The following is a 16,099-nucleotide window of genomic DNA, read 5'->3' as shown; positions in this document are numbered from 1 at the left end:
GGGAGCCACAGCAAAGGCTCAATGGGGAAAGACCATTGTGTAAGGTCCCCCCACCAAGGTGAACTGAGGGGCTGGATCCATGGAAAACCCCTCGAACTGTATCCGGAAAATATTTGTTTGCTGTAAAATGTACATGGCATGTAAAATGAAATGGAAGGGTTGTGAGGAAACTCACTCCTGTATTGAAGGAAACTGATCTCCTTTGCACTCTTTGTATTGTTTAACTTGGTGCTGTTTTGGAACTGTTTTGTAATGTATTTTTTTACAGATTTTTATGAATAAAGTATATTTTGGAAATAAAAAATAATTAAATTGGCAGCCAACACAAAGTTTGCACACTGCCTTTGTCTGAAAGAATGGGCGTGGATTAATCACACATTGTGATCCTTGCACCCATTTTTGTGCCTTATCCAATTTCCCCCCCACCCCTAAATCTGAGACATTTATGACAGAGCAGGAAAAGCTTTTATATACAGAGGATTATGAGGCTGTGGAATGCACTACTAGAGCTGGTGATGGAGACAAAGTGCATTGTTTAAATATCAACATTTAGGAATCCACTTAACAGTTAAAAACTGTGGACAGTTTTTGCATCTTGCTTTGGCTCATGAGTTTATGAGATTAGTAAATCATGTGTTTTGAAGAGATTCAAGTTGTTGAGTGTTATCAGGGCATGTGACCAAATGTGATCTATCCTGGAATCCTGAAGAAAATGAATGAGGAAATGGTGTGGCATTGGTTAATATTTTTAAGAGTTCCATACATACAGGAGCAAATGTTAATTGGATATTCTGAAAGGAAATGAGGCATGAACTGGAAAGTATAGATTAGTTAGCCACACGCTGGTTGTAACGTAAAGATCATTTCACAGGATTGTCGCAATGTTCATTTAAAGATTGGTGAGGTCATAGGGAAGCGTAAGAACTGATTTAGATGCAGCAGACCCTTTTTCTTGGTAATGTTATGAAGCGGCAATTGAACTCGTGAACAAGGATTATCTAGTGGATAAAATTAGTTTTGGGAAAACACTTGATTAAAGTTTCACACTTAAGTCTTTTTGAGAAGATTAAGGCTTCGGAAGCAAATGATACATCAGCTTGCTGGATTGAAAAGTGGTTTGGCTGGAGAAAGCAGAAGGTGATAAATGGATGAAACTCTGTCGGGGGTCAACTTGGATTAATGGAGTTCCACAGTTGTGGACTTGTCACTGAGACCTCAATGCAGCCCAGCCTCTGCCAGTCATGGATGAGCTGGACGTACAGCCAACAAAATCGGAACTCAGTAATGCCATTGATACTCTAGCCAGTGGAAAAGCCCCTGGGATGGACGGCATTACCCCTGAAATAATTAAGAGTGTCAAGCCTGCTATACTCTCAGCACTCTACGAACTGCTTTGCCTGTGCTGGGATGAGGGAGCAGTACCACACGACATGCGCGATGCTAATATCATCACCCTCTATAAAAACAAAGGTGACTGCGGTGACTGCAACAGCTACTGTGGAATCTCCCTGCTCGGCATAGTGGGGAAAGTCTTCACTCGAGTTGCTTCAAACAGGCTGCAGAAGCTATTTGTGATATTTATAAATGATATGTAGGAAGCTGCTTCTAGTATTTACTGTTGGCACCAAACTATGTGACCTGGTGATGAGTTTAAGAATGACTGATAGCAGTCAAGGGGTCATGAACCAGTTAAGTGGATGGGGTAATTAATGGTAGATGAATTTTAATGTGTATAATTTAAATTGGAGTGGAACAAGAAGCATGAAATATGTGTATGACAAAGAAGTGCCCATTACAAAGGGATTTGAGTGTGATGATGTGAAGTCAGTGCAATTCCAAGTAGTGTGTTGTATATGAAACACTTTGGAATGTTCCTGGGAACAATGATAAATTGCTACATTGATGCAAGTCTTTCAAGTATTTCTTTTCATTTGCTCAAAGTATCCAGCCAGGATAACACCACCATTAAGACTAATCATGTACTTTGATGTATCTCAAGGGCATTTGATTAAAATTACAACAGGCCACCCGAACCTTTTATCAATCATTCATGAAGACAAGCCATTTCTCTTGTTTCTTTGAGTTACCTTTAGGCCAGTTATTTAGGGGAGACATTTTTGCAGGGTGTAGACGATATTTCTGCTGACCCCGTGGACACACCACTGACCTGGTCCTGAATCTTGGGTCATGATCATTTACATATTAGTGTTTCCCATGCCACTTCAGATGGGGTAGGGATATTGGCAGTGGGGTTAGGCTGCAGTGTTAGAGAACCAGATGGAGATTTTTAAAAGTTAAAAATACATGCAGCTATTTCTAAATAGCCTACTGTCATCAATCACTCTGTGAATGATACCTGCAGAAAAACCCCGGCTGCATAAATTGTAAATCCTCCAATAACTTGAGCAACCTGGGTGCCAGTGACACACAGATATCCCGTACTTCCAGTTATGCTAGAGCACAGATAATAGAATTGTTTTATATAATGTAATATGTGCATCTGTATAGCAAGATAATACGCTTGCCCGATTCGGCACCATCCAAGTCACTTGAAAACTTTGGAATGCAGTTAAAAAAAATGGGGCTGTAGCATAATCTGATCTTGTCTTGATTTCTGAGTGCACCACCCCGCCCCCCCCCAACACGACTTAGATTCCACTTCTTATATGGCCACATATCCCTGAAAATTTGTCCCCTTATCTTGAAAAAGACTTGAATGGCTTTCCAAAGGATCAGAGAAGAGTGCCAACTTATTGGCATCATTTTAAGTTGGATTCCAGGAGACTGCTGTTCATGACCTGGCTCCCTGCGTTTCTATTGGTAAGTCTCCCTCCTGACTTTTGGGTAGCACACTCGTCGGCTCTTAGGAACAAGAGTAGGCCATTCAACTCCTCAAGCCTGTTCTGCCATTCAGTTAGATCATGGCTGATCTGTATCTCAATTTCATCTGCCCACCTTGGTTCTGTAACTCTTAATACCCCTGCCTTACAAAAATCTAACAATCTCAATTTTGAAATTTTCAATTAACTCCCAGCTTCAACAGCTTTTTGGAGGCGAGCATTCCTGATTGCCCACTAACCTTTATATGGAGAAGTGTTTCCTGATATCATCCCTGAACGGGCTAACTCTGATGTTCAGGTTATAGCCCCTTGTCTGGACACCCTCACCAGAGGGAGCAGTTTCTATCTATGTACATCTTAATCATCTTAAGCACTCAGGGAAAAAATTCTTCCTAAATCTGCCACCAGGATAAGGTAATCATATATAGCAATGTAAGTGGAAACAGTCAGCTCGCAGATGCTTGTCTCCCAGAATCCCAATTAAATGCAGTAATATAAAGCAGCTAGATGATCTCAGGACGTAAAGTGCACCAAATGGAAAGATTGATCAGGGTCATGATTCAGGTCTTTTAAGACTCTGCGAGGCATGAATGATGTGGATGCTTTATTGGCTATACAAATTGGACAGTAAGAGCCAGACTAGATATTAGAAAAAATGATTTTCTGACAAAGTAGTGGATATGTTTAGCATACTCCCATCAATAGCAATGAATGCAGCAGCAATTAACTTCTTTAAAAGGAGGTGGATGTATGTCTGGCTAGAAGTGGATTGAATGCTTTAAGTCTAGATGGTGATGATTTACTGCACAATGGGACACAATGGTTCCTGAGTTGCAGGGACCATGGAAATATCATCCCTTGGAAAGCCACCAGGCATAGCTAGATAATATGGCTATTAAAGCTAGTTAGATATTATGAAATTTCTCTTAATTATCTTTTGGGAATGTAAAGAACCTCCCCAGAAAAGATTAAAGGGAAAATTTATCTTTTAGCAAAACAATGAGAATACCTGTTCCTCTGTAATTAAAGACCTGCTAGTGAATCGTGCCAGTGTGCAGCCTGGAAATGTTCAGTCTCTGAGAATGTGCTTTTTTTAGCAGGCTAATAATTACAGCGCAAAAGGAACATTCCTCTGTTTGAATACATGAGCTGAGTGGCCTTTCCTTGTGCTTCTGCACATTGGAGCCACAGAAATTACGCGCTTGGCACTGTGGAATTTGCCCAATTTTCTTGTGACCCTTAATGTAAATAGTGACATTTTGAATAGATATAATGACAGTCCTGAACTCTCCTCCTTTTCCAGTTTCTTCACTTCCTTTCCTCATACTGTCAGAGGCCTTCAGATAGGACCTGGGAGAGGGAGGAAAACAATCAGGAAAGAGGGCATCTGCAAGAGGGGAGCATGATTGGGAGGGACTGGGCAATCAGGAAGGTTGGGGGGGGGGGTGGTGGACAGTGATCAGGAGAGGGAGGAAGGGTGACTGGGAGAGGGCGAGGACAATTAAGAGAGGGGCAAGCAGTGTCCAGCAGCAGCCTGCGTAGTTTTAATATGGAGCTGGGTGGAGAGCTCCTGCATCTTTTTTTTTCCCAAAAATATACTTTATTCCTAAAAATCCATAAAAAAATACATTACAACACAGTTCAAATCAGCACCAAGTTGACATTCCAAAAACTGCAAAGGAAATCAGTTTTCTTCAATACAGGAGTGAGTTTCCTCACAACTCTTTCATTCCATTTCACATGCCATGTACATTTTACAGCAAACCTGCATTTGATGTTTACAGTCCAAGGGGTTTCCCATGGGTCCAGCCCCTCAGCTCACTTTGGTGGGAGGACCTTACGCAGTGGTCTTTCCCCATTGAGCCGTTGCAGCGGCTGCCCCAAGCTTTAGTGCATCCTTCAGCACATAGTCCTGGACCTTGGAATGTGCCAGTCTGCAACACTCGGTCGTGGACAACTCTTTGCACTGGAAGACCAGCAAGTTTCGGGCAGACCAAAGAGCGTCTTTCACCGAAACCTTCCTTTATTTTCCCAAAATATACTTTATTCATAAAAATCCTGCATTATTTTTATTTCCAAACTATACTTTATTCATAAAAATCTGTAAAAAAAAAAGTTACAAAACAGTTCCAAACAGCACCAAGACAAAAAATACAAACAGTGCAAAGGAGATCAGCTTCCTTCAATACAGGTTCAATGAGTTGCCTCACCACCCTTCCATTTCAATTTTCCTGCCATATACATTTTATAGCAAACAAAGATTTTCCGGATTCAGTTCGAGGGGTTTTCCATAGATCCAGCCCCTCAGTTCAGCTTGGTTGGGGGACCTTACGCAGTGGTCTTTCCCCATTGAGCCTTTGCTGCGGCTGCCCCAAGCTTTTGTGCGTCCCTCAGCACGTAGTCCTGGACCTTGGAATGTGCCAGTCTGCAACATTCGTTCGTGGACAACTCTTTGCGCTGGAAGACCAGAAAGTTTCGGGCAGACCAAAGGGCGTCTTTCACTGAATTGATAGTCCTCCAGCAGCAGTTGATGTTTATCTCGGTATGCGTCCCTGGAACAGCCCTTAGAGCACAGACTCCTGTGTTACACAGAGCCGCTTGTGATGAACCCCGACAAAAACCACTGCGTCTCTTTCCACACCTGCTTTGCAAAGACACATTCCAGAAGGAGGTGGGCAACCGTCTCCCCACCACAGCCACCTCGAGGGCATTGTGCAGAGGGGGTGAGACTTTGGGCGTACAGGAAGGGGAGGGCTCTTCTCACCACCAGCCAAGCTACATCTTGGTGCTTGTTTGAAAGTTCCAGTGATGAGGCATTCCGCCAAATGACTTTGGCAGTCTGCTCGGGGAACCATCCGACAGAATCCACCATCTCCTTTTCCTGTAGGGTCTTGAGGACATTCCGTGCAGACCACTGCCTGATGGATTGGTGGTCAAAGGTGTTTTTCTGCAGAAACTTTTCCATGAAGGATAGGTGGTACGGCACAGTCCAACTGGATAGAGCGTTCCGCGGCAATTATTCATAAAAATCCTGCATCTCCCACTCCACATTCAGGCAAGTTTTTTAAAACAATATGGCAGTCTGCAGAGAACACTTTAAGGGACCACATTTACCTCAATGTAGCTGTCCCAGCACTGTTAACCACTTTTCTTGCATTCACCAATATGGTGGGCAGAGTAGTTCTGGTGCGTAATGAGCGTGCACATGCCGCCTGCCATATTAAATGCTTTGGGCACTATTTTGCGACTGAAAAATAGGTCCCATATATTTCTATTTTCACGAATTAATTGAGAACACTGTAATGCAGCTATACACATTGAACAATCTGTCCTAATCCATATTATTTTAATTTGAGAATTAGATTTCTACAATGTTTACAAATAATAGATTTGTGTATATATGTTCTCTTGACTATTACGCTAAACCAAGTCTTTAATGGATAATCAATAGTGTCATTAGACAAGCACTTCAAATTTATCATTTCTTCAAAAATTAGTTCTTGGAAAACACAACAGTTTTTAGTTTTAGTTTTTTTAGAGATACAGCACTGAAACAGGCCCTTCAGCCCACCAAGTCTGTGCTGACCATCAACCACCCATTTATACTAATCCTACACTAATCCCATATTCCTACCACATCCCCACCTGTCCCTATATTTCCCTACCACCTACCTATACTAGGGGCAATTTATAATGGCCAATTTACCTACCAACCTGCAAGTCTTTTGGCTTGTGGGAGGAAACCGGAGCACCCGGAGGAAACCCACGCAGACGCAGGGAGAACTTGCAAACTCCACACAGGCAGTACCCAGAATTGAACCCGGGTCACTGGAGCTGTGAGGCTGCAGTGCTAACCACTGTGCCAGACAAGTAATGATTGCGTTTGTACAGAACCCAAGACAGGAGTCAGGTAACACAGATGTCTGCAGTTTTGGAGGCATAGATAGGGCGAGGAAAGAGGTTTTGCATAAAGAGTATGAGCAGCTAGGGGATTAAATTAAAAAGCAGAACCTCAAAGGTGGTAATCTCTGGGTTATTACCTGAGCCATGAGCAAATTGGCGTAGTGTAAATAAGATTAGACAGTTAAATGCGTGGCTCAAAGATTGGTGTGAGAGAAATGGGTTTAGATTCATGGGGCATTAGTACCAATACTGGGGAAAGTGGGAGCTGTACCATTGGGACGTTCTACACCTGAACCGTGCTGGGACCAGTGTTCTGGCGAGTTGTATAACGAGGGCAGTAGAGAGGGCTTTGAACTAAATAGTGGGGACGAGGGATCAAGTGAAGGAAGATGTGATAATTTAAAGACAGAGGAGAAGGCAAGGGAGCAAGATAGCAATAAGGATAATGATAATCAGGGTGTGACAGGAAGGGACAGTGCATACAAGCTCAAGAGTGAGCCAGCAGATAAGATTAGAGGTTATGAACTGAGTGGGGGGAGGGGGAGGGAGAGATGCGATTTAGAAATCCAAAGAGAAAGGCCAAGGCATCGGAACAGTATATCGTTGTGTGTAAAGACCAGCAGAATGGGACAGGAAGGGTCAGAGAGTTTAACAGATATTGTACATCAGCAAATAAGGTCATTGAAGGAAATAGAAGCAAAAAAATGAAATTAAAACTTCTATATCTAAATGCGTGAAGCATTTGCAATCAGATAGATGAACTAGTGACACAAATAGAGGTACATGATTTAGATCTAATCGCCGTCACAAAGACATGGTTACATGGTGATCAAGGTTGGGAAATAAATATTCCAGGAAGAAAGACAGAATAGCAAAGGAGGAGGGGTAGCACTTATGATTAAAGATGATATAGGGGCATTAGTGAGAAAGGATCTGGCCTCAGAAGATCATGAAGTAGAATCAGTATGGGTAGAAATAAGGAACAGCATGAATCAGAAAACACTGGTGGGAGTAGTTTATAGGCCCCTAACAGTAGTTATACCATTGGACAGAGCATTAAACAAGACATTATTGGAGCTTGTAACAAAGGCATTGTAATAATTGTGAGGGGACTTTAATCTTCATATAGACTGGGACAATGACGTTTGCAGGAGTAGTCTAGAAGATGAGTTTGTAGAATGCTTTCGGGACAGTTTCTGGGAGCAACTCGTTGTGGAGCCAACTAGAGATAAAGCTATCATAGATCTAGTATTATGTAATGAAGCAGGGTTAATAAGCAATGTCATAGGAAAAGATCCACTGGGTAACAGTGATCATAGTACCTTTGAATGCTATGTTAAGTTTGAAAGTGACAGGCTCCAATCACAAATAAGAATCTTAAACTTAAAGCCAATTACGTAGGCATGAGGGGAGAACTGGCTAAGGTAAATAGACTAAAAGATAGGGCAGTAAATTAACAGTGGGAAACCTTTAAAGAAACAATTCAAAATGTTCAACAAAAATATATTCCTTTGAAAAACAAAAACTCGGCCAGAAAGACCCATCCGTGGCTCATCAGGAAGTTAAGGATAGTATTAGATTAAAAGAAAAGGCATATAAAGTTGCAAAAAAAAGAGAAGCAAGTCTGTCGATTGGGAGTGTTTTAGAAACCAGCATAGGGCCACCAAAAAGTTGATAAAAAAGGAAAAAAATTAGAATATGAGAGTAAACTAGCCAGTAACATAAAAACGGATTGTATGAGCTTTTATAGGTATATCAAAAGGAAGAGAGTAGTAAATTTTGGTCTCTTGGAAGCAGAAACAGGAGAAATTATCATGGGGAATGAGCTAATGGCAGAGGCAATGAACAAATATTTTGCAATGAATTTTAAAAGCTCGGCGGCAAACATCAAAAAAGGCACGGCACGCGCACGACTTGTGCGTTGCTGAGCCGATGCAATATTTCACGCGGCAGCTCATTTACATGGAGAGGGTGCAACGACTACCCCCAATGACGTAGAGGGGGCAGCCGTTCCATCCCTGGCAACGTTGTCCGGCGCCATCGGGCAGGCACCGGCGCCTTTTTTAAAGGGCATCAAGCCCTTCAGTGACATTTAAATTTTCTCGCTCCCAGTCTCCGGGAAATAAAAATAAAATGTTATTACAACTGTCATGGTCCTGTAGTTTTTTTCTCGGAATATGCGGTTTGCCTTTAAGGCTTGCAAGGGATCAGTATTGCTTTAAGAACCAGAAAGCCTCAGGAGTTATAGGAAGGTGCATTTTCGTTGCCTTAGAAATAGCCATTGAAGACGGCGATTCAAAGGTGCATTCTCGTTACCATAGATACAGCCACTGGGAGTGAGTCTCATGCGATACATTTGTTACAATTCAGTTTTGAACTGGCTTTTAGTTGAAGACAGTTTGTTCTAACAGAACACACAGACACAGCTGTGGTGTCAGCACCTGGAAAAAGAGCTGTCAGCCATTTAAACTGAAGGAATAGGAATTTAGTCTGTTTAATTATTATCTCAAAATTCTAAAAAAAGTCAAGCCAAAACATAGATCTCTGGTAATTTAAACTGAAGGGAGGGAAGTTAGACTGTGACAATCTTTTATTCCTCAAAAACTCTAAAGTCAGTTTGATTCTGTTGAAAGTCGTTAATTGTTGAAATTCGCTGGAGAAGGAAAGCAACATTCTGTGAGGACTTCAAGCAACATTGGACTGTAAATTTGCAAGGACTCATTTTTTCTATTTTAAATGTTGTTTATATCTTCATAGTGTTTAAGAATTTAGTTTTTTTAATTAAACAGTTAATTTGTTGATTGAAAGACACCTGGTTTGGTTAGCCTCATTAGGGGGTTAATAGATGGAACAATTTGGCTGTGTCTTTCTTTAATTTGGAAAGTTTTATATGATATGTTAGGCAATCTGTGGAGTGACGGGATTGAATTATCAGTGCGTTTCTCCCACCACAATCAGAATCGTATATTTTAATTCGGGGCTTTGACTGGGGCGGTCGATTGTAACACAATTTTGACTCCCATCTCTCCCCACCTTCCCCAATGAGTGATCTAGATATAAATTGCCCTCTTCCCCCGGAAAGAACTTTTATTCATATCTCGAACTTTCCCCCCCGAAGTTTATTCCCTTTGACCCCCAACCGCTTAACACCATCCACGCAATCAATCACGTTCATTTTTGCCAGTTCCCCCTGCCCTGAAAAATTCACTTCTCCCCCATCCCCACCAGTGCCAAGCATCAGATCTCCGAATGGAGATCCGAAGGCGCGGGAGTTCCGGCCACCAACCGGAATATTGTTGTGGGACAACTGTCGGAACAAGATAAGTGCTTTTGCATATTTAAATGAAGGCTCCACCGCTGATCACAGAGTGGCGGCTGCCCCGAGGCCTCGCCACTGTCGCAGGTAAAATGTGGCGGGGCCTTTCTGGCATTGAGGCCCGTAGCGGGTCTCTCCCAGAAGTTTTTTCCGGGCTCCCCCGCCACGACCCCGATGTCGGCGGACTTATAAAATTCAGCCCTTTGTGTCTGTCTTCACATTAGAAGACACAAGTTCCATACCAGAAATAGACAGTAACTGAGGGGCTAAAAAAGAGTGATGAAATTAAGGAAATTCGTATCAGTAGAGAAGAAGTATTAGAGAAACTTAAGGGACTAAAATCTGACAAATCTCCAGGACTTGATGGCCTGCATCCTAGGGTAAAAAAGAGATAGCTGCAGAAAATAGTGGATGCGCTAGCTATGATTTTCCAAAATTCCTCGGGTTCGGGAACGGTCCCATCAGATTGGAAGTTGGCAAATGCTACACCGCTTTTCAAAAAAGGAGGGAGAGAAAACAGGGAACTACAGGCCAGTTAGAAAAAATCAGTCATTGGGAAAATACTCGAATCTATTATTAGGGATGCACTTGGGAAAGCACAGTATAGTTTGAGCAAGTCAACATGGTTTTACTAAAGGGAACTCCTGTTTGACAAATTTATTAGAGTTTTTTTTGGGTATAACTAGTAGGGTAAATAAAGGAACCAGTAGACGTAGTATACCTGGATTTCCAAAAGGCATTTGATAAGGCACCACACAAAAGGTTAGTTGGCAAGATAAGGGCTCATGGAGTTGGGGATAATATTAGCATGGATAGATGATTGGTTAACAAACGGGAAGCAACGAGTGGGCATAAACGGGGCATTTTCAAGTTGGCAAGCTGTAAATAGTGGATAGCCACAAGGATCATTTCTGGGGCCTCAGCTATTTGCAATCTATAGTAATAATTCAGATGAAGAGACAGAGAGTAATGTATCTAAGTTTGCTGATGATACAAAGCTTGGTGGAAAGGTAATCTGTGGGGAGGACACATAGAGGCTGCAAAGAGATATAGACAGGTTAAGTGAATGGGCAACAAGACAGCAGATTGAGTATTATGTAGGGAAGTATGAAGTTATGCACTTTGGTCGTAAGAATAGAAAAGCAGAATTTTTAAAAAAGGTATGCAACTTTTAAGTGTTGATGTTCAAAGAGACGGGTGTGCTGGTACAAAAACACAGTAAGTTAACATGCAGGTACAACAAGCAATTAGGAAGGCAAATAGCATGTTGGCCTTTATTGCAAGAGGATTGGAGTACAGGAATAAGGGAGTATTGCTACTGCTATACAGGGATTTGTTGAGACCACATCTGGAATACCGTGTGCAGTTTTGGTCTCCACATTTAAGAAAGGATATACTCGCATTGGAGGCAGTGCAGTGAAGGTTCACTAGATTGGTCCCTGGGATGAGGGGCTTGTCCAATGATGAGAGACTAAGTAAATTGGGCCTGTATTCTCTGGAGTTTAGGAGAATGAGAGGTGATCTCATTGAAACATATAAGATTATATAAGGGCTGTATAGGATCGACATTGAGATTGTTTCTACTGGTCAGGGAATCTAAAACATGGGGCACAATCTCAGAATAAGGGGCCAATCATTTAGGACTGAGATGAGGAGAAATTACTTCACTCAAAGGGTTGTGAATCTTTGGAATTGTCTACCCCAGAGGGTTATGGATGCTCCATCGTTGAATACATTTAAGGCTGCGATAGACAGGTTTTTGGTCTCTCAGGGAATCAAGGGGTATAGTGAGCGGGAGGAAAAGTGGAGTTGAATCCTAAGATCAGCCGTGATAGCAGGCTCGATGGGCCATATGGTGGTCTACTGCTGCTATTTCTTGTGTTCTTGGACTCAATCAGAAAAACAGGGCCTGAAAACATCTCCAATTTATTGAGATCTATGGCTGGATTTTATGGGCCCCCCTGAGGCAAGGGGGCACAAAGGATCCTGGTGGGGGCGGAGGGCCCGTTGCCAAGCAATCTTACTGGGGGCGGGATCGACTGTCGACGGCCTTCCCGCCCAGAGGCCACTTGAGGCCCTTAAATAGCCTGTTCACGGCCAATTAAGGGCCTCTTCCTGCTGCTGCCGGGATTTTACCAGCGGGAATGTGTGTGGGGAGGTGCTTCTGCCACGTGGGGAGAGCGCCTTGTAAAATGAGACAGCCTTCCTGCAGGCTTGGGGGGTCGGTTGAGTGGTTCCTTGTCCGGGGCAATCTGTTGTAGTTGGCAGAAGGACAGTTCACTTCGTTATCACTACTGGCGCAGTGAGCAGCTGAGCCCTCCCATACAGGCGACTGTTGCAGTGTTCCAATTCATAAAGTGAATTTGCATGATTTGACTTCAAAAAGAACTGTGCAAACAGGCCTCCCAGCCAGCTTAGCCAATAGTGGTTGAGTCTGGCATATCAGGAAGATCCCTGGATTGATCCCTGGCCTGTGCTGCATTAACTAATCTCATCCAAGGCCACATTAGGGCACAATTGTCCTCAATACCTCCAATTATGGGGGTGTACCGTAGCCAAGGTTCTCATTTGTAATCGATATACATGGACTTCTGCTGGAAGTGCACTTGTATGGAGTTCTCTGAGGAGAAGGTTGGGCTCAGATCCTCTGATATAATAACCTGCTTACACTGACTGTCAAGACTCACACATGAATAATGGTCATTTGGATGAAGTAACATATCTCAGCACAAAGTCACTACCGTCAGGAATCATCGAGTCACAGAAGTTTACGGCACAGAAGGAAGCTATTCAGCCCATCGTGTTTGTGCTGGAAAGGAAAAGAACATTTGCAAGAAACCAATTGCACACAAATACACACCTGTTCGTGCAGCAGAATTGTTTTTTCTTGTTTCTCTTGTATACTTAGTATGTTGTGTGATCTAATTATAAAACTCTAGTAAAATAAATCTTTAGATGCGAAAGAGCGAGTACTTTTTAAAGAATGCTGTATAAACCAGGTTATGCTAACATTTTAACCAACTGTTGCACTTAAAAACTGCAAATCAACTTCAAGAAACAAAAATATACATAACAACCAGTACAATTAATAGGGATTAATTTTTTTTGTTGATTTTGATAATGATCGCTAAATGGTTCCCTCTTCCAAATCAGTGCCACCTCCGAATTGTGGATGAATGCTTTGAATTAGATCCTGGCTGCAATCTTAGGTGTCACTTTGTTATCTTTGTTGGTTTACAGTTCCTGCTTAGTCCTCATTGTGTTTTCAAGTCTCCATTGTACCAGAATCGGTCAGTCACAAAGAATTAGGTTTTTCAGTTTGTTTTTACACTGCATCAAATACTCTGAAAGTATGCTTGACACAGCAGTTGTACTTCGAGCTGTCCCTCAGTGTTGCCCTGTGAACTACACTCCAACCTTCCACGCACATTTCTGTTCCAGTCTGTGGTTGCAATCCTTTTGAGCAGGTTGCCAGCTCAGTGCCAGTTAAACTGCTGAACTCACAAGTCTATTTTATATAGTTTGCTCATCCTTGAACTCATTTCACTGAAGATTCTTAAAAGGAGAACTTTGCATATCTAGCTGGCATGGATTTAAACTCAGGTGCTAGGGAGGAAAGGGTATTGTTCCTAACATTGCCTGAATTGCAGCTATCTTTGTGCTTAATAATTGTTGTGTTTTTGGTTCCTAGGACTTCCACTGTGACTTCAAGAGCAGCTTTAGCGCAGATGCATGCTATTGGCTTCCCTGAGATCCTAGATGATAACAATGAGCTGGCAACAGTGATTGACCCTGATGAACTTTCAAACTTTAATCTGCAGAAGGAAAAAGCAGACCATTTTCAGTGCAATGAGATAATTCTGCAATTTCTGGCTTTCAGCAGGTAACATTCGGAGCAATGGGACGAGCAATGGGACTCTAACCATTATTTTGGGTAGATGATGTGTGTTGACTTACAAAAACTATAACTGCCAGGTGCATGTATCAAACATGTTGCTTGGAATTTCTATAAGACCTTTATGGGGCAAGTGTCACAACACTGGACCTTGGTGTCGAAGGGAAAGAACTGTTGTGAGTGACAGGAAGAGAGTGCGGATTCAAAGATTTCTTCTTAATATTTTATGAAACCATTAATATTCCTTTAGGTTTGGTATGAAATAAACACTAAAGTTGCAGGCTATGGGAAATCTAACTTATGTAGGCCACTGTTACATAGAATTACATAGCATGTACAACACAGAAACATTTGCCCCAATTGGTCTGCGCCGTTGTTTATGCCTTCATGAGCCTCCTCCAGCCCCTCTTTAACTAAAAGCAAAATACTGCGGATGCTGGAAATCTGAAACAAAAACAAGAAGGGTTCCGAAGAAGGGTCACTGACCCGAAACGTTAACTCTGCTTCTCTTTCCACAGATGCTGCCAGACCTGCTGAGTGACTCCAGCATTTCTTGTTTTTGTCCCTCTTTAACTAACCCTATTTGCATATTCCTTTCTCCCTCATGCATTTATCTAGCTTCTCCTTGAATGCATCTATGCTGTTTGCTTCAACTACTCCTTGTGGTAGCGAGTTCCACATTCTAACCCCTCTCTGGGTAAAGAAGTTTCCCCTGAATTCCCTATTGGATTTATTAGTGCCTAACTTATATTTATGGTCCCTAGTTTTAGTCGTCTCCACAAGTGGAAGTATCTTCTCGACATCTACCCTATCCAACCCTTCCATAATCTTAAAGACTTCTATCAGGCCAACTCTCAGCCTTTCTCTTTTCTAGAGAAATTATCCACAGCCTGTTCAGCAAAGGGCAAACTATATATGCCCACTTCTCGTTCTATAAAGACTAAAGTGTGAATGAGAATTCAGCATTTATGTTATCTCTTTTCCTGAGCAAGATATTTTTCACATACCTATACACTATTTAATCATCACATCCCTTTTTTCATTATATATACCATGTATAACCCACACTCACATACAGTCTCCATTACATATAGTCCATAAAATTTATTGATTTTATGTCATATCTTGCAACAGAAAATGTTTTGTCCTCAAGAACTTAATGAACCATGAAAGGAGCTGATAAATCTCTGGATCCTATAAGATAAATCCAATATATTATGTACACTGGACCTGCTTCTAAACATTTCCACACCACCACTGGGCAGAGGAAAAATAAATTCTTAAACGTTTTGGAATAAAAGAACAGTTGCACCCCCAACTATCGACTGAAAAGATGAAAGTTACGCACTTCTTTGCCTGAAGAATGACTTTATTCCCTGCCGCATTTTCTCTGACGTTTATACTAATAAAACCATAGCTAACCTGCCTTTTATTTTGTTTTGGTTGCTTTGGTTTACATTTCATCTCACCTGCGTTATGCAGAATTAACCTCAGTTGATTTTTTGTGTTTTTATTCATATTAAAACAGATGGAAATTATTAAATTGGTTTAATGCTGGTTTTGCAAGACAGTGGACATTCAGGGTGGAAGGTTTGTACTTTTAACTCTTACTTTGTAATCGATACGTTTCACTTTCAGAAGGGTTATAAACAAAACAATGTATGACATGATAAAGTACCAATTAACTGGAAAAGGGCACAATGGGAGTGAGAATTTTGATGGAAAGACATAAAGACACCCCAGGTAGAGGGCAAAAACGACAATTTCCTCTACCTGAGTGCTGGTTAATGGAAATGTTGTGAACTGCGGGACATCCACGATCTTCAAATTATACATGTTATCATTCAGAATGACTGAAGGTCTGTGAACATACAAAGGAAAAGATCAGTGCTGTAGTGAGAAACGATATAGGCACTGGAGATCAAGACGTAGAATCAGTCTGGGTAGAAATAAGAAACAGCAAGGGAAAGAAGTCCCTAGTGGAAGTAATCTATAGGTCCCCAGGAAGTGGTTCCACAGTGGGGCACCGTATACACCAGGAAATACTGGGGCCTTGTAAGAAAGGAATGGCAAAATCATGGGTGATTTTAATATGCATATAGACTGGATTAATCAAATTGTCAAGGGTAGCCACGAGGGAGAGTT

General features: G+C 41.8%; 1 protein-coding gene across 6 annotated transcripts in view; it reads left to right on the top strand.

The window, feature by feature from the left end:
- Nucleotides 1-16,099, top strand: part of nphp4 (nephronophthisis 4) — a 532,906-nt gene that overhangs the window by 364,179 nt on the left and 152,628 nt on the right. For all 6 annotated transcript variants that reach the window (XM_068017516.1, XM_068017513.1, XM_068017512.1 and 3 more), the window contains one exon: nt 13,751-13,942. In XM_068017516.1, coding sequence (XP_067873617.1) covers nt 13,751-13,942 — 192 coding nt within the window. The remainder of the gene's footprint in view (nt 1-13,750; nt 13,943-16,099) is intronic.

The sequence above is a fragment of the Heterodontus francisci genome, chromosome 37 (genome assembly GCF_036365525.1).
Source record: "Heterodontus francisci isolate sHetFra1 chromosome 37, sHetFra1.hap1, whole genome shotgun sequence".
Lineage (NCBI taxonomy): Eukaryota > Metazoa > Chordata > Chondrichthyes > Heterodontiformes > Heterodontidae > Heterodontus > Heterodontus francisci.
The sequence above is the reverse complement of the archived record's forward strand: the minus strand, read 5'-3'. Positions and strand labels throughout refer to the sequence as shown.